Here is a 25,215-nt window from a genome sequence, read left to right on the forward strand (position 1 = left end):
ACTGATGAAGAAGACTAGAGTTTGCATAGGATTTGGAATTCTGCAGAAAATGGGTTCAAACCCCAGTTCTACTACCGATCTCACTGTGGGCATGAGACAAGTCACTTCAGATTGGCCTCAGTTTTCTCAACTGTAAAATGGAGATGACAATACTGAATTCATACGGTTGGACTGTCATGAGAAACAGTCAGGAGAGTGTTGTGGTTAAGAGCTCAGGACCCAGAGTCAGGGAGACACGACTCAGAACTCCAGCTCTGACACTCTGACACTTAGTAACTCTGAGATCTCAGGCAAACCTCAGAGCCTGCTTTCTTCCTCTGCAGACCAACACAAGGACCCCATATCATGAGGATTTTGAGATGCTTTATAAAGAGAATATATATATATAAAATCTTTTTTTTTTTTTTTGGAGACCAAGTCTCGCTCTGTCTCCCCAGCTAGACTGCAGTGGTGTCATCCTGTGTTGTTATATTTTTAAAATGACTCTGTATATCAGTTATTTGACCTATAAAATAGAAATTATGGTTTTTATTATAGAAACCTGTTTAAAAGGGCTGAAATTAACTTTCACCAATTTGAGGACAAATCCTAACAAACTGCCCAATATATAGAAAAGAAATGGGTTTTCCCTCAACATTCTAAATTCTATTGTCATGAAAAAGTAATTGTTGGCTGGCTGATGGGGATGGGAGGTTAAAACTACTTTACAGGGATACAAATAACACCCTGGACTAAGGCCTCATTAGCATGTATAAAATGGCTAGAGTTGAGGTCCCTGCCCTCCCTACCCACATAGCTGTGTGGCCCAAATGTACCACCCAGGAAGATGTGACTGGTTCCATACCAGGTAAACGGGGCTTCGACTTTTGTCCATCGCAGGGATGCCAGTGAGGACCTCGGCTAACACCTGGAGAAAACAGAAGATGGAGTTAGCTTGGTCCAGACACTCACGCACAAGGTCAGGCAGGAGATTCTGGCCAAGGGAGAAGCCTCTTCTTGGTTGCAAAGTCTGAGCTCCAGGCCCAGCTCTGCCATTTGCCAACAGAGACACTTGCCCAAAATCTGGGACATAGGAATATCACTAAACACTTCCTCCAAATAAAGATGCCACACCCAACTGCCAGTGGGAGGTTTTAATAAATTGACAGCAAGCCAGGGAGGATGGAATTTCAAAATTCTCGTGTGTGTGTGTATATGTATTGCCATAATTTTTATATGTATATAAAAACACACATATAAGTAGATATACACACATAGTATTTTTTAAAGATTGTTCCACTTAAAAATACATCAGCAATGGCAAGCAGGCACTGCTCTGTCAATCTCAGGGAAAGAAGGAATCCACCTGCAGGGAGGTGTGTCTATTCTACACAGAAAGTCTTGGCAACATCTATAGCATGTTTCTTCCATAGGACTTTGTTAACATTATTTATTCATTAAAGCATCCACTGACAAAAGGAGCACAGCCCTGTATCCCCATAAGCTACCATGAAAATTGACAAACCTAAAAAAAAAAAAAAAAAAAAGAAAAGAAAAGAAAAGAAAGAACTTGACAAACCTGCTTTGAACAAGAATTCTCAGCAGAGATTAACAGCATGGTGGTTAAGGGTCCTGCAGCCAGACAGGCTGGGGTTCAAATTCTGACTCTAGTCTTTACATGCTCAGGTGATCTTTGAGCAAGTAACTAAAATCTGAGCCTCAGCGTCCTCGTCTGTTCAATGGGGATCTAGCAGTTGTGAATATTAAAGGAGTGACTGGCCCACCCTTAGTGTCAAAGCTCTCTCCCCCGGCCTGTCCTGAAGCAAGTCAGAATAGGGTAACATTTACTGCCAAGAATCCCTCCAAGCCTGGAGGAAGGAAAGGACAGTGATTTGAGACCACCCAGGCCTGTGGGGTTAACAACGGACTGGCGGTGGCCGGGAGGGGGCAGCAGAGGGCGCTCCTGCAGCAAGTGGGTCGGGCGCCAATTGACATGGGACTCTTGCCCCTGCCAGGAAGGGAGAGAACAAGGGCAGATGAATAAACAAACATTTCCTCTGCCCCTTCCGCAAGGCAGGCTCTGTGCCAGGCCCTAAGAAATGCACTGTGCTCCCCACAGGAGGAACCAAAGTTCAAAATCATAACCGTAAATCAGTGGCAGGGCTGAGAAAAAGGGTGGAGGGAGACAGTGGGCACTCAATGAATGAGTGAATGAATGAATGAGGAAGTCAACTGTGACACTGAGAGCTGAGTTAGAAGGTCAAGGGTAAACAGACATCGGACTGAGGGTGTGAAGGGAGGAATGACAGTAGCCACAATAATGACAATAGTCTCCGTCTGTGCAGGGTACTGAGCTGAGCAGTATACATATACCTTATCCCATTGCCTCCGCATTATCATTACCCTCACCTTACAGAAGACACAACCAGGCCGAGATAGAGGTGAAGTGTCGCAGATCACACAGCTGGAAGTCACACAGCTGGGGCTAGGTGACAGTGCCTAGCGGCCTAAGGATTCAGTCCACTGTTTCTTAGAGGAGCGGGAACCTGGGCTCGCCCTCTGAGCTTCACTGAGCAACTCAAAGTAAGGTTGAGGGAGGCAAGGAAACCAAGAGAGCTGGACAGGCTGGGAGACCCAGGAGCGCAGAATCTGGCATTCGGGCTGAGGGCAGAAGATGGCTCAGGGCCAGCGCTCTAGTGGCAGCGGGACACAGACAGGAGACTGTGGTCAGAGAGAGGAAGTGCGGAGTTCCAGGCTAGAGATGAAGAGAGAGAGGGCAAGACCTGAGCTGCTGTTGTTTGCACTTGGCTGAGGCCAACCAGACTGTCACTTTTTTCAGCCAGATTTCCCAGATTGAGTTCCCTGGAACACTGATGTGAATAGATACTCTGAGAAAACAAGCTTTCAGAGTCACATGAATTTGGGAAACACTGCATACCCCTCTCTGGTGATTCACAATTACCAGATTAACGGCTTATGAAAAGCTCCAATTAATCTTGTGGTAAAGAAACCTGCTTCACCCAGTATTTCCCAAACCCATTTGGCACACAGGGATCCGAAGGAACTGATGTTCTACAGGAATATACTTTGGAGACGGCTACACTTAGACCATGAGCTCCTGAAGGAGGGACTGTGTTTTAGTTATAGCCACAGCTCAAGTGCCCAGTACACAGTGCTGACAGGCAGGGACGGTGGCGGGTGGATGGCGGCTGAACGAACAGCGGATGAACAAGCCAGGACAACCGGCGTGAATACTGGACAGCTGCAGGGGAATCAGGGAGGTCAGGAGACGATGTTTGTAGCCTACTGGAACAGGGACACTCGTGAGTGGCTTTACTTTTTCTGTAAAGGGTTGGCAAACTTTTTCTGTAACAGGCCAGGCCACATAGTAAATATTTTAGTCTTTATGGGCTATATTTAGTCTCTGTCACATATTCTTTCATTTTTTTAAATACTATCCTTCATAAATGTAAAATCTGTTCTAAGCTCACAGGCCACACAAAACAGCCAGGGGGCCAGGTCTGGCCCGTGAGCCACAGCGCCAGCCCCGCTTGCGCTCTGACGCTCTGAAGACGTGGGAAGGACACGAGAGTGCGCACCCAGGTCTACGCAGGAAGCTCTTACTATTCCATAGCTGAAGATGTCCACTCGCTTTGTCAGCTGCCCCACCCTGATGAAATCTTCTGGAAGATATGCGGCTGAGGCCTGGAAAAGGTGGGTCTTCATCATGGTGTACTTTGATTTTTTGTTGACAGGACACAGGTGAGCCAATGGGTGAGCCAGCTTGGGGATGAGATTTTGGTCCAACAAAACATTGGAGCTGTGGAAAAGAAAGCAGAGAGAATCTTTTCATTTTGAGCTAGATAGTAAGAGGGTTGCCATGGAGACCCTTTTGGGAAACAACTTAGCAGTGGGCAATTCGGCGCCTGCAGGTTGGGGTCACTGAAGTCCCTCCACGTCGAGTTTCTGAGCCAGCCCTGACAGGGGAAACGGGGGTCTACTCTCTCTAGCAAATGGGGGTGGAGTTAAGATTCAGACTTCCTGCCCCTGGAATGCGGCCAAAGAGGGGCAGCCTCCCTGATCCCTGCAGATGTCAACCCTCACCCCCCTCGGCTCGACCAAGCCCACAGGTTATGCTGGCCTGGCTGACTGAAGCCTAAATGCCAGCATCCTTTGTGGCTGAACCTGCCTGGATCATGGGGAATAAGAAAAGCAATAAAAATATCCTTTGGCCCAGGCGTCTAACACATGGAAGTGAACTCTGAGAAAGAACTCCAAAGCAAATTTTAAAAAGCCAAGCTACATGTGTAAAAATATTCAGTGTAGAACTAACCTCAAACAGGATTTTAAAAAGCAGACACCAATTCCAATATTCACTATTAGGAGTGGTTAAGTAAATAATGGGCAAATCCCTTTAATGGAAGACAAAGAAGTCACTAAGAAACATGACTGAGTTCATGGTAAAAACAAACAAACAAGCAAGAAACAAAAGAACCCACGATGTACGCAAAGTGGGGAACTGTTTACCATGTTTAAATGAAGGGGGAAAACACGGGACATGAATTGGTAATTGGGTAACGGTGCTGCCTTGGGGCTGAGGATTTGTGTGGGCCGGGACTGAAAAAGAAACAAAGCAGAAGCTCATTGATGAGTCCAGGGATGGGTCAGCGATGACTTCTTACCTTTCTTGCTATTACAATTGTCCGTGCAACTAAATACAAATCAGAGGAGAGAAAAGGGGAAGAGGGCTTCCACGGGCCAAATGGAGAGAGAATGTTGGAGAAGTATGAGTTCTATGGCTCTGGGGCAGTTCTACCAGGTTTTCTGTTATCTTCTGGAATCTTTCCCCCTGCTGCCAGTTCCCAGACAGGGACCTCTCACTCTTGGATGTGTGGCGCTGAGATGCTGCCTACCCTGCAGGAAGCCTCCCTGACAAGATGCTAACACCAGCAGATACACAAGCACCAACAGATACACGAGCAGGGGACAGGTCTCCTCGAAAGCCCAGAACAAGGAGCTCAAAATCCCAGGGGCGTGACAAACATGGTTCAAGGCTGGAGTCCAGGCCAGCCACCAAGTGGACAGCGAAATGCACCAGAGTATGGAAGGCTTGTTAGGAAAACAGCATCTCAGAAAGACGATATGGAGGCAATTCATGCTGAGGGCAATCAGACTCAGAGCACAACCCAGAAACACTGAGTTTTGAGGCCGTAACAAAGAAAAAGATACCCAAGCGGTGGAGGGGAGGGAGAGAAAAACAATGAGAAGAGAGACAGAGAGAGAGGGCACACAGGAATAGTGCTGGTCTCGTCCTCGCAGCCCAGGCCCTTGGGGGGGCTCCAGCCCACCTGTCTCACCTCTTGACGTTGCTGTGGATGATCTCCAGGCCATGCAGGTGCTCAATGGCACAAAGCAGCCCCGAGCAGATGCTGACACGCTGGGGCCAGGGGAGGGGGTCTGAGCCACCCTAAGAGAAAGAAAAGGAGAAATAGTCATACCTGTGCCTTTTTAAAGTCCTGATGGCAGGGTCCAGCACTCCTCTCTCTCCTGCCCTTCATGCTCTCTACCAACAGGCTCGGCCAGCAGGATTTCCTGGCATGACACTGTGGGTTTTGACATGAGGCAGGTCACGGTGTAACTCCCAGTTCAGACATGCACTAGCTGTGTGACTTTGGAAAAGACACTTAACATCTCAGAGCCTCAATTTCCTGGGGTATAAAATGGAAATGTCAGTTCCTATGTTTTAAGATTGTTAATAAGGATTCAAGAGAGTATACGTAATAGCGCCTGCCACACAGTAGATGCTCATTAAATAGCTATTTTTATCATGGCTATTACAGTGGCAGCTCTGGAACTTCTCCGTTGAGGGGCTGGTTGGGAGAGGAGCTAAGGAACTTGTGTTTGCACCCCAAGCACACGAGACTTACCCCAATTCTGTGTGTACTAGGGAAATTTCACAGGGCTGATGGGGATTGCAGCATGGGCTAAAGCCTCCAATTTGTCCCCAGGTACTGCCACTGTTGTTCTAAGACTTACTCTCCCAGGCTAAGTCACCACCTATTTTTTGAGCCCGGCCTTAGGTCCCACATCCTCTAAGAACTGGCCTGGACATCCTATGCTAATAGATTTCTTCTTAAAAACCCTGAAATCTAGGCCAGGTGAACCCAATTTAAGCCCTGGTCTGACACTTGTCAGCTGTGTACCTTTAGGCTGTGGCAAGGCTGGAAGGAGACAACATGTGTAAAGCCCTCACCGTGGTGTCATGCGCACAGTGAGAGCTCAGAAAAGCTAGTGACCACTAGCATACTGTGAATAACTGCTTTGTCTGGTCCCTGCCAAGGGAAGCAATAATTCTGTTATAGAATAACTCTTTCCCTCTGAGGATTTTATAAGCAGAAGGTCTGTTTTAAAAATTATAATTTTTAGCCTGGGTGCAGTGGCTTCCACCTGTAATCCTAGCACTTTGGGAGGCAAAAAGCAGGAGGATTGAGGCCAGGAGTTGGAGACCAGCCTGGGCAACATAGTGAGACTCCATCTCTATAAAAAATTAAAAAATTAGCCAAGTGTGTTGGCACACACCTGTAGTCCCAGCTACTCTGGGGGCTGAGCCAGGGAATCACTTGAACCCAGAGTTTGAGGTTGCAGTGAGTTATGATGATGCTACTGCACTCTAGCCTGAGACAGAGCAAGATCCTGTCTCTATAAAAAGAAATAAATTCATTTTTTAAAATATTAAAATTGACATTTTTATGTATTTATTTATTTATTTATTTATTTTAGAGACAGGGTCTCACTCTGTCACACAGGCTGGAGTGTAGTGGCATGATCAAGCTCACTGTAACCTCAAACTCCTGGGCTCAAGGGATCCTCCTGCCTCAGCCCCCAAGTACCTGGGATTACAGGCATGTGCCACCACGCTGGACTAATTTTTTAACTTTTTTCTAGAGACAGGGTCTCACTATGTTGCCCAGGCTGGTCTTCAACTCCTGGCCTCAAGTGATTCCCCATCCCCCACCCTACCTCTGCCTCTGCAATTGCTAGGATCACAGGTGTAAGCCACCAGCTAAAAATTGTAATTTTTAATAGGCATTACAGTCACATGATAACAATATTCTAACGCTATGAAAGGTCATACAGTAAAAGTTTCCCTCCCACCCTGTGCCCCAGCTACCTAGTTCTCCACCCTAGAGGCAGCCAATATACCAATTTCTTGTGTAAATTTCCAGAGAAATTCCATAAATCCACAGCAAATAGGTGTACATTGGAAGAACATTTTATAATAAAAACTTGCCTCTACTTTCTATACTCTTTATCTCTTAATTCTTTTTCTTGTCATACTGCATTCGCTAATACCTCCAGAACGGTGATGAGCAAAATGAGTGCTATAGGATACCTCTGTCTTACTCTTGACTTGAGTGAAATGCCTCTTGTCAAATTTTTTCTTTTTCAGACAGGGTTCACGATGTTATGCAGGCTGGTCTTGCACTCCTGGACTCAAGCGATCCTCCCACCTCAGCATCCTGAGTAGCTGGCATTACAGGGACATGGCACCATGGCCAGCTCAAATAGTTTATTTATAGTTTTTTCCTGAAGATATTTAGCTAGATCTTATCTATGCTGGCCCAGCTTCTTTCCTTGAAGCTGTCCCTGGGACTGAGAGGATGCCTACTTTCCCCTCTGGATTCCCTAATCCTTAACCTTGATTCCCTAACTGGGTGCTGCCTGGTCCTGTTCTCTGCACATGACCCAGTCTCTTACCTGACCCTGGAGTCTGTCCTGTAAAGAACGATTTGCCATGTAGGGGTAGATCAAGCTGTGAAACCGTCTTCCAGCACAGAAGCCCAGTACAGGTAAGATGTTCGGGTGGCAGCATCTGAAATCAGGTATCAGTGCAGGGGTGAGGACTCAGAATAATCAAAGACTTATCCATTAATACTTCCTCATCTCCCACCTTCTTCTGCCCTCTCCACCCCAAAGCCACCACTAACCTCCCGGGTACCACATGCTCTGACCCCTAAAAGCCTGGCACCAGGGTAGAAAGATGTAAACTGCCTGCCTACAAGGAGCTGGGAATCTAGTGATCCTCATCCTGCTTAACTGCTCTGAGGCATATGACACCTCAACCGCCTCATCTCCGGAAATAGAGGCTTAGAGGTTATGGAATTTGCCCAAGGTTACAAACTGGCAAATAGTGAAGCCAGGACTAGATCCCAGGTCTATCTGACTCCAGGACTGGGTCCTTCTCTGAAATCCTCTTCCACTGGGTTCTGAGTCCCCATTCCCTCCTGATTCTCCTCCCACCTCCGACCACTCTTCCTTTGCCTTTTCCACTACGACCCTCCTCCTTTGCCTTCCTCCTCTCCACCAGCTGGGCCCCTCATGTGGTTGGATATGCTGTTCCTCCAGGCACCTCCCGCTGCTATGAGGAACACTCCCAGATCTCCTCTTCAGCCCCATCCTAAGCTCCAGACTTCAGTGTCTAATTACATTCCAATGCTCAGGTGAGCATCAGCCTACACGCAAGCCCCAAACCTGCTTCTCCACCTATATTTGCCATCCCAGCGAAGGCACCATCACCCACTCGCAGCATTCACTGCAATAAATAGCTTTCAACATGTCCCCTTCATTCCCTTCTCTTCTGTCTTGGGCCAGACTCTGATCCAATCTCCCAGGACTACTGTAAATGGCCTCCGGCCTGATCTCTCTCCCCCCCTCCACTTCCCCCAAGCCATCCTATTACAGCGTTAAGTCATTTGCACATCAGTCTCCCCACTGCACCATAAACTTCTCCAAGGCGGGGGCTATGCATGCTTCAAGTCTGCGCTGGATAGACCCTTGGAAAGGACTTGACTACTCATGTTTTCTGAATCGAGGAATGAAGGAGTGACTGCTGACTCTAGGAAGGGACCATGCCAAATGGAAAGGGAATTATACCTCCAGTTTTGATTAAATGGGTGTGTGCCTGTGTATATATGTATATGTGCATGTGTGTATTCATACATCTGTATGAATAGAGAAAGCATTTTTTTTTTTTAATAAGAGGGATTCACCTCCTTTTTGTTGTTGGTTTGTTTTTTGTTTTTGTTTTTGTTTTTTTTTGAGACAGAGTCTCACTCTGTTGCTCAGGCTAGAGTGCCGTGGTGTCAGCCTAGCTCACAGCAACCTCAAACTCCTGGGCTCAAACAATCCTGAGTAGCTGGGACTACAGGCATGTGCCACCATGCCTGGCTAATTTTTTCTATGTATATTTTTAGTTGTCCATATAATTTCTTTCTATTTTTAGTAGAGACGGGATCTCACTCTTGCTCAGGCTGCTCTCGAACTCCTGAGCTCAAATGATCCACCCGCCTCGGACTCCCAGAGTGCTAGGATGACAGGCGTAAGCCACTGTGCCCGGCCTAGAGAAAGCATTAAAGTAAATATGTCACGCACTCGTGGTTATTTATAGGTGCTGTGGAAAATAGGTAATTTCTATTTTCTTATTTGTAATTTTCTTTATTTCTTAAAATACTCCACAGAAATCATGCATTCCTTTGGCAAGGCATTCCTTTGTATTGGCGGAGGGAAGCTACAGAGTGACTTGCCAAGGTTAAATGACAGCTGGTGTCTAGCACATGATGGGTGCCCAATAGGCATTAAAGTTCATCGGTCAATAATGGCAGAGCCAGGACAGATCCCAGGTCTCCAGTCTTTCTCTTCTCTTTCAAAGGCCCCACCCAGCTCTGTGATTAGGAGGCTCACTTCTCTGGTCTAAGTTTCCCCATTTGTAAAATGAACAGATTTGAGGATAACTTTGGAGGCTTTATTGCTCTAGACCATGTGTCAGCAAACTCTTTCTATAAACAAATAGCAGTAACTATTTCAGACTTTGTAGGTCATACAGTCTCTGTTGTCACTACTCACCTGTGCGCTATAACACAAAAGCAGCCACACACAATACAGAAATGAATGAGCATGGCTATGTTCTGATTAAGCTTTATTACAGACACTGAAATTTGAATTTCATATAATTTTCACGTGTCATAGAGTATTCTTCTACTTTTGATTTTTTCTTTCAACCATTTAAACATGTAAAAACCATTCTTAGCTCTCAGACTGTACAAACACAGGCAGGGCCAGATGCAGTCCATGGGTCCTCATTTGCCCACGCCTACGCTGGGATGCCATGATTTTAAGATGGATTCACCCTCAGAGTTGGTATTGCAAGTCTCTGGCTACCTCAAAAAATGAGATAGAAACATCTATGGAATGTTTTCCATGGAAGGAAGGAGTTGGAGGAGTTAGCCAAGATTCCTTTATAATTCTAATTTATACATATAATTGCTACATAGAAAAAGCATGGACTCTGGAGCCGGACCATGTAGGTCCAAATCCCAGCTCTGCTACTTACTAGCTGTGTGATCTTGGATGAGACACTTAACCTCTCTGTGCCTCAATTTACCCATCTGTAAAATAATGTGATAATAGTAGCTATGTTACAGAGTTCTTGTGAGGATTAAGTGAGTTTATATATAATAGAGTGCTTAAAACATGTCTGCACACAGGAAGCTCTATGTAAGGGGGGATGTGTCATTACTATTAGTATTAAACAAAGTATTTTCCAGAAGGGAGGCTTACCTACGACAAACTTGTACCTCTGCCTGGAAGAATCTTTGAATTGATCCTGGACTGGAGCAGGCTGTCTGTGGAGGAAGACATTGGAACATGAAGATCCAGCCTCACCCATGCAGCTCCACCCCTCACTAGAAACCAGAAGTGCTTGCCTCTCTGAGCTTCTTGAAGATGAATGGCGTCCCGTGCCTTTGTCCTCTGTAGACATCAGCAAAGGTCCCCTCGCTTATTTTGTGGTTTTGATTGAAGTCATCAGTTGCCTGAACCACGTCCGCCTCACTCCAGAAAAGGCTGTCTCCAGCCAAGCTCAAAAGCTCTTCCTGCTCAGGAGTGGAGGTGCTGCAATCCTGGGAATTCAGAGAGAAGAGATGGGATGAGTACGGAAGCACCTTTTCCCTGCAATCTCAGAGGATGTTGGAACACCAAAGCTCAAGGGGTGGAGATCATCGTATCCAGTGGGAAGCTATAAAAAAAAAATACAGACAGGCCCAAGCTCAAATCCCAACTCTGCCCCTAACTTGCTCTGTGACCTTGAGTGAGTTACTTAACCTCTCTGAGCCTCAATTTCATCATCAGCAAAAACAAAGATAAAATAGTACCCTGGAGGGTAATTTTGAAGATTAAATAAGATGTGAGTATTCCTGGCACAGGGTTGCTGTTTCCTTTTCTTCACATCACAGAGGTAAGCACAGAAAGGATAAAAGAACTGAGGTGAGGTCACCCCGCTGGTCACTGGGCCGGGCTCAGCGCTCTCAGTCCGACACACAGCATGTATGCTGGGCCTCTGGAGCCCTGGGACGTAGGACACACCTTCATACAGCCAAACACCAGTCTGTAAACAGAGTTTCCAAGACTGCACGCATAGATAAACCATTGTAAAACGAAGCTGTGCTTCCCTTTTTAATAACTTCCCTTTTTAAAAACAAGTATCCATGAATTTAATTTTTAAAAAATTATATATGCTTATATTAACAGTTTTAGAAAACTGGGGGGGATGGGAATTATCCATAATCCCATCACCCACTCAGTTGTTATTAAAGTTGTATATCTCCTGCCAATTAGATATTAATATATTAGGATTTATTTAACAAAATTGGGAACATGCTGCGCATAGTTTTGATTTCTGGTGTTTTCACTTAACTTATACCATGATCATTCTCCCAAGTTATTAAATCATCTTGGAAAATGATTAATTAATTAAAACAAAAAAAAAAACTCTGCTTAAGAGAGAATCTCCTTCCGTAACTAGACCCACACAAAGCTGGCTTCTCCCCAGACACCAGACGCAAAGTGTCTTGGGCTCACAACACCTTAGGGGCTATGAAAACATTTTAACTTCTTTAAAAATCAGAAGAAAATAAATAATGTTCTCATTTTTAATCTAGCTTGGATTATATTCATCTTCATATCAATGCACTCATAATTTGGGGTTTTTTTTAAAAATAAAGGAAGAGCCCATGAAAGCAAAAGTGCCTAAAACCCATGAAAGGCATAATGCATTCCTGGACCGCAGTCATTCAACATTCAGGGTAACTCAGACTGAATTATTCAACCCAGCATAACTGGGTTGAAAAAGGGTTGGGGGGAGGGAGGTTGTGAGCCAATGGCTACTTTAACCAATATATTTGGGCTTGGGGGCTGCCAGTCATCAGCTCAGCTCTCATTAAGCACAAACAATGGAAAAGCTCATTCACCCAAGCGTACTCCCCCGCCCCGGTCAGTTTTGCTGACCGCCTACATTTATAGTCTTAGCAGCCGGGGAGTAGTTTGATGGGTCTCCTTTCCCCTCCCCAAACCTCCACTGGTCCAAGGAATAAAGAAATTGCACTTTTGAGAGGGAGCCACAAGCTGGGGGATATGGCTTGGGGATGGAAGCAGAGGGGTGGATTTACCTTTGAGTCCAATGAAGCGGGGAGGTCGGTTTTTAAGGAATGAGGGGCATCTTCTTCAGAAGGAGGCAGCAGAAAGGCCTGCTGGTGGGCTCTGGCTGGAGAAGACCCTGGAAGGGAGGGACTGTGGGTCAGAATGTGGCCTGGGGGAGGAGGGCGAGGGGCTCCCCGTCTAGTCCCCAGACGATGCCACTCTCTCATTTACCCCCAAACACATATTGCTGCCACTTCCTGACACCCACCACGCACTGGCCAACACAGTGCTGAGGTAAGCCCTGTGACCTCATTTAAGCCTTGGGACAACCCTACGGTCCTATTTACCATCCCATTTGACAGGCGGAGACACAGAGGCACTGGAGGTAGAGTCACTGCCCAGGAGCACACAGCCAGGAAGTGGCAGAGCAGAAATTCAAATGGAATCAGTTTGACTTCTGACCCCTGCTCTTTCCCACTTCCCACTCAAAGAGCAGTGGAGGACACAGAGGTCAACTAGCTACTGGGCCTGCCTTCCAGAAACCTCCGTTGTGGCAGGGATCACAATAACCATCCTCCAAGGACATATTCCGTGGGAAAGCAAGGTCAGAGGCAGGAGAGGCCATAGCAGGTTGGGAGACAAGGAGGATTCACAAAGGAAGTAGCCTTTGACCTGGGCTTGAAAGATGGGGAAACATGTTCAACAAGCACATATGGGATACGAGGGATCGAACCAGTAGAATGAGTCTGTGCAGAGGTCGGGCAGTGGAAGGGCCCAGGGGTGCAGTAAGTAAATATCTAGGCACGTTTAATCAGCAGACAGACACATCATGCCAGGCAGTGTTCTGAATCATCTAATGCTCACAACAATCCTAGGGGATAAGCTTCCATTAGACCATTATCATTTCCTCTTTACAGATAGTGAAATTAGGCACAGAGAGGTTAAGTAGCTTTTCCAAAGGCACACAGCCAGTGGCTCCAGAACCCATGTTCTTAATTCCTTAATAATTGAAGATTCACAAGAGAGGAAGTTTGAAGAGTAGTTTAGGGTCAGGTAAATGTTAGGTTAAAGCGGGTGAAATTTCTTCACCAGGCACCACATGAAGATTAATCTGAAGACTAATTAGGCAATCTGAGGTCTGCTGAATGAAAGGAGGTGCAGGCTGGGGTGACATGGGCCATGGTGACTGGGCCACACAGAAGCAGGGTTTGGCCAGAGGCCAGAAGCATCAGAGTTATCATCTGGAAATACCCAGGGGGCCCCATGGCAGGGATGGCTTTTAAGTAATTGGGGACCTGGCCTTGACCCCAAGGCTACTGGAAAAATCTACCTGCTTCAGGTATTTCTGACTTACAACATCAGGAAAGGAGTGATTAATCTGGAACTTTGACCATAAGATATCAATTCAGGAAACTGGAAACCGCACCATGGCCAAAGTAGAATCAGCCTTGCTAAACTATTAACCCAGGCAGGTAGCTGGTAAAACAAAACCTGCCTGACAGCAGGCCTGAGGCAGGTGGAGGGCTGTCCTAAGCCTCCTCTCCTAGATGTTGCCCTGCTGCTTCTTGAGTCTCAGCGGCCAGAGGATGCGCGAGCTGTGGACCCCCAGCTGCTGTGGCTCTGACCATGCCTGCATCTGCATCCAGGCCACACTTCCCGGGCTGCTCCCCCAGGCATCGCGTGCAGAGGGGATACCGAGGCAAGCCAGTTCTGGGGAGACACAGGACTCTGATGGCCGACACCCTGGCGAGCTTGCCCTCACTGCAGGCAGGCTAGGATGCTCCCACCCAACCTTGCTGGGGTCAGGTGTGCACCGTGGTCCGAAGGCTCTCCTAGCCTTGCCTGGCTCCCTCCCCATTTTCTCTTGGTATTTGTCCTAATGAAATCCTGTCTTACTGAAGACAGGTGTCTGCTTCTCAGGGGACCTGGACTAATGCAGGCCTCAGCTGGCAGGTGCAGGGCTCCTGTGCTGCAGAAAGGCTGCTCCACAACAACCACCTCTGCCCTTGCCCTGCCTTGTCCTAGTCTCAGCTCAGTACCCTTGGCCTGAGTCCCCAAAACTGAGCTCACGTACATACCATCTCCAAGTTCTCGGCCACCTCTCTGTGCCATGTCACTTTGAGTTAACTGATGGCTTTCTTTCAGTCAACTTCAATTCACATGTTACGTATTTAGCCTTGTGTTAAACAGCAATATCCACGAAGCCTCTGGTTTTTGTGCACGTGATCTATACTTCTCTTAACATCCAGGTTCCATGCACCACTGGGGGTGCAGGCCCCAATCCCTGGGATCCCCTGCTCCAGGCCAACTTGAATTCCTCCCTGCTGTTTTCCTGAGTTCTGCCCACTCTGTGCTACCTGCCCCCATGCCTGGCCACAGGGCAGGGCTCTTGCTGCACACAGGGTCCCTTTGCCCAGTGACTGCAAGGTCAGAGCTGGCCTCACACAAGCCATGATTTTCTGGTCTGACTTAATGCCTGGGGTTTGCACAGGAGGCTGCACTAGGCCTCTGGGTCTGGGGGGATCACTGACATCTGCTCCTGAGACATAGGAGGGCTACTAGTTGGGTGAGTGGTGAGTCTATTTATCCTGGTGGTTTGGGGGAAAAGGGAATGGGATTTGGGCTGATACCCAAGGATGGCAAATCAGACAGGAACTGCTGGCCCTTCCTCCCCATCTCTTCTCAGCCTTCCCTCGCCTCCTCCATGATCTAATCCAACCAGCTCTTCATGCGCAGGGGTGGCACCTTTGGTGGGAGAAGCTCAGAATGACAATCTTTAAAGACCCCTACTATATGCCCCAGGGCAGGCAGAAGAGAACAAGAGTGAATTCTCCTGCCGTCAAGGATACAAACATCTCCCTGGGATTTAGTGCAAAGTAATCAGAAGTTGATCATCACTGAAGCTAGCTGATGGGGACACAGAGGGTCATTATGCCCTTTGCTTTGGTGTCTTTGAAATTTTCTGTATGAAAATGTTGTAAAATCATCACCTAAAGGAGGGAGGGAAATGGGTCAGGATAGCAGAGGAAGCAAGATGGCCATGTGTCAATACTCGATGGATACATGGGGCTTCTACATAGATCTTATTTTCCAAAACACTGAGTTAACCCTTTGTGTGCCAGAACTTTACTGAAAAACTCCTATTTCCTATGGTAACCTTTCTAGAATGTCTGCTTTCCTAAGCAGAATGCACTGAATCTCGCCCTGCGGGGTTGTGTCACTGCAGCCTGTGCATGGGTGTGGGGTTTTCTATATCCTGCCCCGTTGCCGGCAGTGGGTTGGCCCCACAGCTTCCCCCTCTCCTTTAGTGGTAGCAGAACTTGGCTGAGTCCTGGCTCCGTCATTACTGAAGATTTGGCCTCAGGTGAGCTGTGCTTCATTTCTTTGAGCTTTCTCAAACATGAAAAGAGAAATAATAATCTGTTCTTTGCCCAGTTCTTGTCCAGACTGAAAGAGATGATGTTTATGAAGCACAAGCATCAGGCCCTGGCACATGCAGAGCGCTCACTACTCCACCCAGGCCAGTAAAACCGTGTGCAGAATACGGATATAAACAGATGCTGATCGACAGCCCAACCACCTCTCCTACAGCTAAGGCTTCGCCACGGTCTTTCACCTACTCAAAGCCCGCTTAGTGATGTCCGCATTCCAGCTGTGCACATCTGCCCAGGGCTCCTCTGCTCACCTTCTTCCCCTCCACGTCTCTTCCCACTTCCTGCCCACCTACTGCAGGAGCGGTCAGGATGTCCCAGGGGTCAAGGTGTGGGCTCTGTGTCCTCCACGCCCACAAAAATCCTTCAAGATAATCGATCAATTTGAACTTTGGGGCCCAAGGAACCTGGGGGTTTTCCCAAGAGAAGGCAGGCTTTGGGTGGTTTGATGAAATGAACGATTATTTCCTACTTGCAGTTTGGGCGAAAACAGACTTGTCTGTCTGCAAACTGTGGTCATCGCCTCCACATGCTCAGGCACAGCCACTCCCAAGGCCCATCGAGACCGTAAACAGTGCTGACAGAGACACGTGACACTGGTTTTTACAGTGACCTAGTTGAGGAACGTCAGAGGAAACTGCCACGCCTGTTACCTTCTCCACGCTGACCAGCGCTCCCCTAGAATTTCCTTAGTTTATTATCATTTTTCCCCCTGGCCATCAACCAGTATCACATTTGCTTTAGGACCATTTCCCCATATCTTTAATTGCTGATCAAAGGTCTGCACATTTTTTTTTATCTTTAGCTACGGGAAATAATCCAGACTCCTTGGCCTGAGGTTACCTTTCCAGATTCCACCTCTCTGGGGTGTCTGGAATGTTCCTCTCCTCAGCTAACGTTTGATGAGCACTTCCATGGTAGCCACATGGAGGTGTATGATTCCTTACCAGGACAGGACGAAATGCTGCTGTTGTCATCCTCATTTTATGAACTGAAGAAACTGCAGCACAGTGAGGCTAACTGTGCTAGAAAGCAGCAGAGTTGGGATTTCGATGCGGGCCTGTCTAACGCAAAAGCCCATGGCACACTCTCCTCACGGCGGCGCTGGCTCTGGCTCCAACACCGGCACCAGTGACCTGAATCACATGGACTCGGGATCTTGGGCTCAGCACTTGAGAGGCTTGGCTCGGGGGGGCCGTGTGGTGAGGACAGAGATAGGCCTGAGGAGCAGCTCCCCTGGGGAAGTTAGCCCCTGGCTGAGTCCTGTCACCGGGCAAGCTGGCCCCAAGCCCTCGCCTGGGCACAAGGGGATGGAGACAGACCTGAAGTGGTCTGAAAGGCTTTGGGAGAGCAGTCAGTGCAGTGGTTAACGACGTGTGCGTACAAATCACACAGCTCAGGTGCCACTTCCTACTCGTGTGGCCTTAAACAAATCCCTCTCTCTCTCTGGGCTTCGGGTGCCTGAGGACAAAGCAGCAGACCTGCGACTGACAGGCGAGGAAAGCGATGGGGCAGGTGTCACCCTTGACTCCCGTTGCTCGGCTGCGAGGGCCGGGATCTGGAGAGCAGACAGGGAGATGGGCAGGCACCTGGCCTGGGCCCACACGCAAGGCCACCCTGTGCTGGGGGCTTGGGAGACCACAGGTGAAACACAGGGGCCCAGCAGCATATGACCTTGGCCAGGTCGTTTATCCCCTCTGTGCTTCAGTTTTCTCATCTGTAAAATGGGCAAAATAACAATACCTAACTCAGGCAGGTAGCCGAAGGTTAAATAATACAGTACTTTGAAGTACAGTACTTGGAATAGTGCCTGACACCTAGAAAGCGCTCAATAACTGAGTTGTTTTCTTTTGACAAAAACAGTACTAGATGGTATATATTCTTTTGTTTCCTGGTTTTCTCCACTTTTCCAATTCACTACCTTGTGAGCATGTTTCCACGTACAGATGCACATCTACGTCGTGTCATTAATTTTACCATCTCCTATGTGGTTTCCAATTTTTTGCTTATATTTTCAGCTGAATATCCTTATAGATAAATCTTCATTTCCTTAAATGAAATTTGCTTTAAGTAGAAAAATTAAATTAAGTTCAAAATACCTGGGCCCGGAAAAGCGACTGGCCTCACGGGCTGCTCTTCCTCCTGCACATTCTTGGTGTTTCTCAGAGGAGCTGCCAAAGGCCTTCCTGGCTTCACAGCATCTGGGAAGCCTGGAGTGGGAGACCCGATTTTAGGAACCGATTTCCCTGAAAACAAGATGGAAAGAAAATGATTAGTATTCCATGAAGTGGGGTAGCCATCAAGAGGCTGGGCCTGGAAGTCAGAGACCTGGGTTCTAATCCTGGCTCTGCCACAAATTCATACTGTTGCTGGTGGTGGTGGATTTTCTCTCCCTGGGCCTTGACGTCCACATCTGTAAAATGGACACAACAATCCCCTGTGATGGCCCAGCTCTGACATTCTGAGTCACACAATCTGGCTTCCGACCCTACTAGCTGTATAACCTTAGACAAGCCACTTTCCTCCTCTGAGCCTCCGTTTCCTCACCTATAATAATAACAATATTTGCTTAGCTCCCTCCCAGGGCTGTTGTGAACGGGGAAATGAGGAATACAGATGTGAAAGGGCTTTGGAGACGATACCTCTCCCTGAACATGTGAGCAATTTGAAGACATCTATCCCTCTAAGTCCCTACTCAGCTCCTAGATATAAAAGTTCCGGCTGTCCTACAGCTTCGCTTCCACAAGCTGCAGAAACACATGCGTCCTTCCCCATCATACAGATGCGAACCCCAAAAACAGCAGCTACGTCCTGAGGACCAAATGTGTCAGGTCCAGGCCCAGCTTTGCATATGCTAAATCGTCACAACATCTTTGTATTTCTTCCCTGTCCAGAGATGAGCAAACTGAGGCCTGAGCAGGTTAAGCCACTTGTCCAAGATCCCACAGCCAGAGGCAGGCAGGACTGGTTAAAGAAGTCACCTGCCTTTTTGAGAATAATCATTTCCTCTTTCCACTGACTTGGGAAGCCCCAAAGGTGCTGCGAGGGTGTGTCTACGTGGGCTTCTAGCCACCTCCTCAGAGCTGCTCTATGTGAAACCTCTTCCTCCCCCACCTCCACCATGCCCTGCTTATCCCCGCCAGCTGGCTCCTGCTCGGTGGCCGCCAAGCCCCTCCACAGCCTGCATCTTACTCAAAATAAGATCTGGCGTCATCACTTCTCTGTTTAAAGCCTCTCTGGGGCTCCCCGCTGCCTAGACAACATCCACACTCCTTAGCCTGAATCCTCCTGTCTCCCCATTGCCTCCCAGGTAAAGCCCAAATTCTACAGCTCTGCATTCAAGGCCCCTTGCTCTCTGGTGATCTGGGGTGCGCCCATATTTGAGAACCACAAACATGGGGCACTGACGTCCCAGGGAAGGCTGCCGACTTGCTTCATCTCACACCGAGCCCCAGGTGGGGCTGGGAAGACGCGTCTCCAGCAGCATTTACTCCAGCTGGTTAAATTGTGAACAAAATCAATTGCTACCGTGGCACCTAGCTTTTCAAACCCAACCTTTGGGACTACAACAAAAATAGTAAGAACTAAATTTGCATGGCCCACACAGATTTATTTAATTTTCACAACAATGTGTTGACAGAATTATCTACATTTTATTTTTTAGCATATTGAGACTCAGATAGGTGAAATGACTTGTCCCAAGTCAAACAGTCAAGAAGACTCAAACTTGGTGCCGGTTTCACCATCCTGCCTTCCAGCTAGGGCAGAACTATTTGAACACCGCCCCAGGCCCTGGGTTCGCACAAGGGGCAGAGGGCTCAGTCCCTGCAGGAGCAGGAACAAAGGGGTGATCACTCCGATTTCCCCAGGGTGGGGAGAGACCTTGGGAAAGCACAAGAATAATAATAAGGCTAAATGGGGACGATTACAGGTGGCCTTTTCCTTGTGTTTTCTGTACTGTCACTGACACATTATTCATTAAATAAACCTATCTTATACAAGCAGCAGAGCCTAGCTGTTCAGACTCTGGAAAGGAAACCAGCTTTGTCACTCCCTGGCTGAGTTTACTTTGGACAACTTTTATGAGGACTAATAGAGACAGAGCATGTGAATGGTTTGGCTCAAAATACGGGCGCTAAGTTTGGGGTTAATTAAAAAAAAAAAAACAGGATCTTTATTATTGTGATTATTATATTTTTAAAACATTGGTTCTCTCTCAAACAGCCCACCTATTGAGTGTAAGACGAGTAGGATGGAAGTTTTTAGTTTTCATGTAACACAATTCTTAATCAGTTAAAAAAATTTTAACTTGGGGTTTTTTCACTTTAATAGTGACTAAAAGGATATACAGATATATCCATTGACATGGAAAGGTGCTAACACCACACTGTTGAACGAAAATGGTAGGCAACAAAAGAACATATATATTACCACTTTTTGGTAAAATACATGTAAAACAAAGGAGAAATCTATATATGAAGAGAAAAAGAGCCTGAAGCACATACAATGTTTACAGTGATTATGGGGGCAGAGAGAGAGGGATATCAGTGAGTTTATATTGTGGAGTTTTTTTCCTTTTGGTTTATTCATATTGGAGAATTTTTCAACAACGATTATGCATTATTTGCACAGTAAAGTATATTTCTTTAAAAAAAAAATCAGTAAGCAGGCTGGCTAAAATAGTGACTAGAACTGAGCCTTGCAAACTGGAGGGAGCAGGGTCTGCCCTGGGGACCCACCTGGCCCGGATCAGCCGCAGACAGAGACTGAATCAGCCCTTCCCTGGACTCAGAGCCCACTCACTTCCATTTTTTACCAAACTGTCCAAGATGTGTCCTCGATATTTTTCACTACACGTATCCTCCCCACGACCCTGCACATCTGTTCGGTTTGTTTTGTTTTTTTTTTTTTTGACAGAGTCTCGCTCTGTTGCCCGGGCTAGAGTGAGTGCCGTGGCGTCAGCCTAGCTCACAGCAACCTCAGACTCCTGGGCTCAAGCGATCCTCCTGCCTCAGCCTCCCGAGTAGCTGGGACTACAGGCATGTGCCACCATGCCCGGCTGATTTTTTCTATATATATTTTTAGTTGCCCAGCTAATTTCTTTCTATTTTTAGTAGAGACGGGGCTCGCTCAGGCTGGTCTCGAACTCCTGACCTCGAGCGATCCTCCCGCCTGGGCCTCCCAGAGTGCTGGGATCACAGGCGTGAGCCGCCGCGCCCGCCGACCCCGCACACCCTAAGCAAGGAAACTGAGGCGCGGGGGTGAGGAGACCTGCGAGGCAGAAAGCGGACGGAGGCCGGGCGGCGGAACCGGAGCCCAGGCGGCGGCCGCGCTGTGGCGCCGCCCAGAGAACACACGCTTCCCCCTCCCGCCGCCGGCCTCGGCCCCTCAGAAGCGCGATCCGCGGACGCCGCCGCCCCCGCCCCAAGCCCCTCGGGACGAGCTCTTTCCGGCTGAAACCCAGAGCCCAGACACGGGCCTCTCCTCAACAGCGGCCTTGCCGGCCGGATTCACAAAACCACTGCCTTCCACAGGCCCAGGGGGAAAACACACAGTCCCTTGCACAAAGGACAACGAGCAATGGCCGTGGCGAATGCTGACGCAAACGCAGATCCCGCACGGCGCCGCCCACTCCCGGGGCGCGCACGGGAGGGGAAACGCTGCCTGGGTCCCCAGAAGGAAGGGCCACCCCGCTGCCTCTCTGTCCAGACACGCGGCGGAACGTCAAGGCCACCAGCCCATCTGTGGCCGGCCTCTGCGGGCTCCACCCATAGGGAAGAGAAAAAGCGTCATTATATTTTCATCCTAAGAAGAGTCCAACTTTCCTCTTTCTCTTTCTTGCTCTTTCCACAGGGACACGCGGAGGCCCCCACCTGGCACCGCAGGGCGCGCGGAAGCCTGTAGGGGTGGGCAGGGCCACAGCCTGCAAATGAACGGGGCTGACACCCTCCCACGCGGGAGGGCCTCGTCACACCCAGCCATAGATGTCAGCTGACAGAGCCTGCCCTGACAAGAAGTTTCAGTTTCCTGTGAAAGCCCCGTCTCAGAGCGCTTTGGGTTTCCAGATGCCGGAACAAATGCTGTGTACAAACACAGGCCCGGCGAGGGGGCGCACGCCTGGGATCCTAGCTCTCTGGGAGGCCGGGGCGGGTGGTTTGAGCTCAGGAGTTGGAGACCAGCCTGAGCACGAGCGAGACCCCGTCTCTACTAAAAATAGAAAGAAATTAGCTGGATAACTAAAAATATATAGAAAAAATTAGCCGGGCATGGTGGCGCATGCCTGTAGTCCCAGCTACTCGGGAGGCTGAGGCAGGAGGATCACTTAAGCCCAGGAGTTTGAGGTTGCTGTGAGCTAGGCTGACGCCGCGGCACTCACTCTAGCCAGGACAACAGAGCGAGACTCTGTCTCAAAAAAAAAAAAAAAAAAAACAAAAAGAAAGTGAAGTTGAAAAAAATTTAATAGCTCAAGAAACATCACAGTGTTTTTATCTTAATCTGGGTGCTAGTTATGCAAGCATATGCATATGTAAAAACTAATTGAACTAGACATTAAAATTAGTGCACTTTACACACTTTTATATATGCATATTAATACACAATAAAAAAGAAAATAAAAGGCCAGGCAATGGTGGCTCACGCCTATAATCCTAGCACTTTGAGATGCCGAGACTGGAGGATCGCTTGAGGCCAGGAGTTTGAGACCAACCTAACCCACATAGCAAGACCCTGTCTCTACAAAAAATAAAAAATAAAAAAATTAGCCTGCTGTGATGGTGTGTGCCTGTAGTCCCAGCTACTCGGGAGGCTGAGGCAGGAGGATCGCTTGAGCTCAGGAGTCTGAGGTTGCTGTGAGCTAGGCTGACGCCATGGCACTCTAGCCTGGGCAACAGAGCAAGACTTTGTCTCAAAAAAAAGAAAGAAACCACATAAAAACAAATACAAACAGTAATGTGATAAACACTTATTAATGTCTTCATTTCTCCTCTGGAGCAGCGGACGTGTGGCCTGTGTGGAGCGTGCAGGCAGGCCTTTGCTTGCCTTTTCCTGCCGTCAAAGCTGGAAGATGGAGGAAATGTGGCTTCTCTGTCCTCATTCCCTGGAAACCTGATGTCTGATAGCTGGGTAGATACAACACCCACTCTTTCAGCCTGTCACACCAGAATGCTGGTGAAGCAAAAAAAAAAAAAAAAAAACACCAAAGGCAGGATGAGGCAACGGAGGCCAAAAGGCTCACAAGAAAGGGTTGTGATGAGCTTTAAACCACACTGAGCTTCCTGCCTGTCAAGGCCAAGGCGCCAGCTGGTCACAGTCTTCTTATCACTGATACACACACAGGACAACACTCCTCCCCACCCCCGCCACACCCTGGAATTAAATTTTTTTTTAATTTTCATTTCAGAATATTACAGGGGTACAAACGCTTCATTTTGTATATATATTGCCTTTGCACCACCCAAGTCTGAGCTACAAGTGTGCCCATCCCCCAGACAGCACCCACCACACCCATTAGGTGTGAATTTACCCATCCCCTCCTCCCCCTCCCACCTGCCCAACACCCGAAGGTTACTTCCATATGTGCACACCAGTGTTGATCAATTAGTACCAATTTATTTTTTAAATTTTTTATTTAAAAATACTATAATATTAAAATTTAAATTTTTTCCAGAATGTTTCATTCCCAAAAAAAAAAATTTTTTTTAATTTTTTTTATGTAGAGATGGGGGGGTCTCGCTCTTACTCAGGCTGGTCTCGAACTCTACCTCAAGTGATCCTCCCACCTCAGCCTCCCAGAAGTGCTAGGATTACAGGTGTGAGCTGCCTCGCCTGGCCAATTAGTACCAATTTGATGGTGAGTACCTGTGGTGCTGGTTTTCCATTCTTGTGATGCTTCACTTAGAAGAATGGGCTCCAGCTCCATCCAGGATAGTACAACAGGTAGCTCACCATTTTCTTTTATGGCTGAGCAGTACTTGGGATTAAATTCTTAGGAGGATTCCACACATAAAGTTGATTCTGCAGGATCACGGGGTCCAAAAACGTAGGTTGTGATCAAAGGGCAGAAGCGGGAGTAAGCTCAGGAAAGCTTCCGCTCCGGGTGGAACCAGACTCAGCTTCTGTGATTCCCGCTGTGTGTGCAAGCGCATATTTTTTAACCCTCTGAGCTTCACCTGTGGAGTGAGCATAATAATAACCCCTACACCTCCCAGGGCTACACCAGGGCTCTGTGGGCTGAGAAAGGAAAAGCAGCCGGCGCAGGGCCCAGGCTGGGCACATACTGTGCGAAAGGCCGTCCTCTCTCATCTCTGCCCAAAAGGCGCAGATAAAAAAGAACCTCTGATTCCTGAGCAGGGTCTCTGAAGGCAACATGGGGTGGAAGGCTATCTTCAACATTTTAAACGCTCTGATGGAAACTGACTCTAGATGGGCTGTGACTTGGGGGACGGTCCCGAAGCCACAAGGGCTGTGAGGACAAAGTAACACGTGAGCCCAGCTTCCACATGCCTGTGCCCTTCGCAGCCAGCCACGTCACACACAGGAGGGCAGGCAGCCCGGGATTCTTCTGTCTGCCAGGACCCCTAGGATGGAAGGGGATGCCAGTGATGCCTTCTAGGACAAAATTAGGGAAGAACTAATCTACAGCTTAGGTGGCTGCAGGTGCTAGGGGGTTGATATGTTGGTTCTCAGACCGAGAAAATCCGTCTGGATGTTTCTGGAAGCTCCCTAGGTGACGCTGAGAACGAATAGCTTGGCCCAGAGCAATGAGGGTTGAGTCACAGGCACCAGGAAGACAGAGGGCTGGGGGCAGAAGCGCTTCTCTGTGCCCGCTTCACTGTCCGGCAGGGTTAGCTGACGGTGTGATTTCTCTTTCTCTCCGGTGTGTGTTTTCAGAAGGCCCCGCGCGCTCCCTAGTGAGCACGAATCGCTTACGCCGTGGAGCCAGACGGACTGGCGGCCTTCTAGCATGCTCTCAGCGTGCAGCAGGCGCACTGGCAAGGCCACCTCTAAGCCTCGGCTTCCAGTGCCCAGCAGCTATCAGCTGTTACTGTTATTTACTATTGTTATTTTTATTATCGCCCCTAACTCTAGGTCAGGCTTTTTTCTGCAAGTGCTTTCCCATAGGCATGGCCTATTTAATTAAGATAACAGCTCTGGGGAACAGTCTCAGTGCTATCTCCATCTTATACTTGAAGAAAGTGAAGCCTAGAGTGGTTATTTGTTTATAATCTGTTTATTTATGCCCCATCTCCTTCGGTAGAAAGCATTAAAGGAAGTTTATCCTGCTGGGCCCTTGCCTGGCCTCCCCCCTCGCTGCCTGGGAAGACCCAACACG

At 48.1% G+C, this 25,215-nt stretch overlaps 1 protein-coding gene across 2 annotated transcripts in view; it reads right to left on the bottom strand.

Annotated features, from left to right (window-relative positions):
- The window catches only part of IRAK2 (interleukin 1 receptor associated kinase 2), a 62,117-nt gene that overhangs the window by 13,476 nt on the left and 23,426 nt on the right, over window positions 1–25,215 (bottom strand). For both annotated transcript variants that reach the window (XM_045529734.1, XM_045529733.1), the window contains exons 3-10: window positions 17,984–18,130; window positions 12,483–12,589; window positions 10,743–10,937; window positions 10,597–10,661; window positions 7,738–7,852; window positions 5,337–5,446; window positions 3,604–3,799; window positions 845–907 (exon numbers count right to left, since the gene is read on the bottom strand). In XM_045529734.1, coding sequence (XP_045385690.1) covers window positions 845–907; window positions 3,604–3,799; window positions 5,337–5,446; window positions 7,738–7,852; window positions 10,597–10,661; window positions 10,743–10,937; window positions 12,483–12,589; window positions 17,984–18,130 — 998 coding nt within the window. The remainder of the gene's footprint in view (window positions 1–844; window positions 908–3,603; window positions 3,800–5,336; window positions 5,447–7,737; window positions 7,853–10,596; window positions 10,662–10,742; window positions 10,938–12,482; window positions 12,590–17,983; window positions 18,131–25,215) is intronic.

The sequence above is a fragment of the Lemur catta genome, chromosome 18 (assembly GCF_020740605.2).
Source record: "Lemur catta isolate mLemCat1 chromosome 18, mLemCat1.pri, whole genome shotgun sequence".
NCBI classification, from domain to species: domain Eukaryota; kingdom Metazoa; phylum Chordata; class Mammalia; order Primates; family Lemuridae; genus Lemur; species Lemur catta.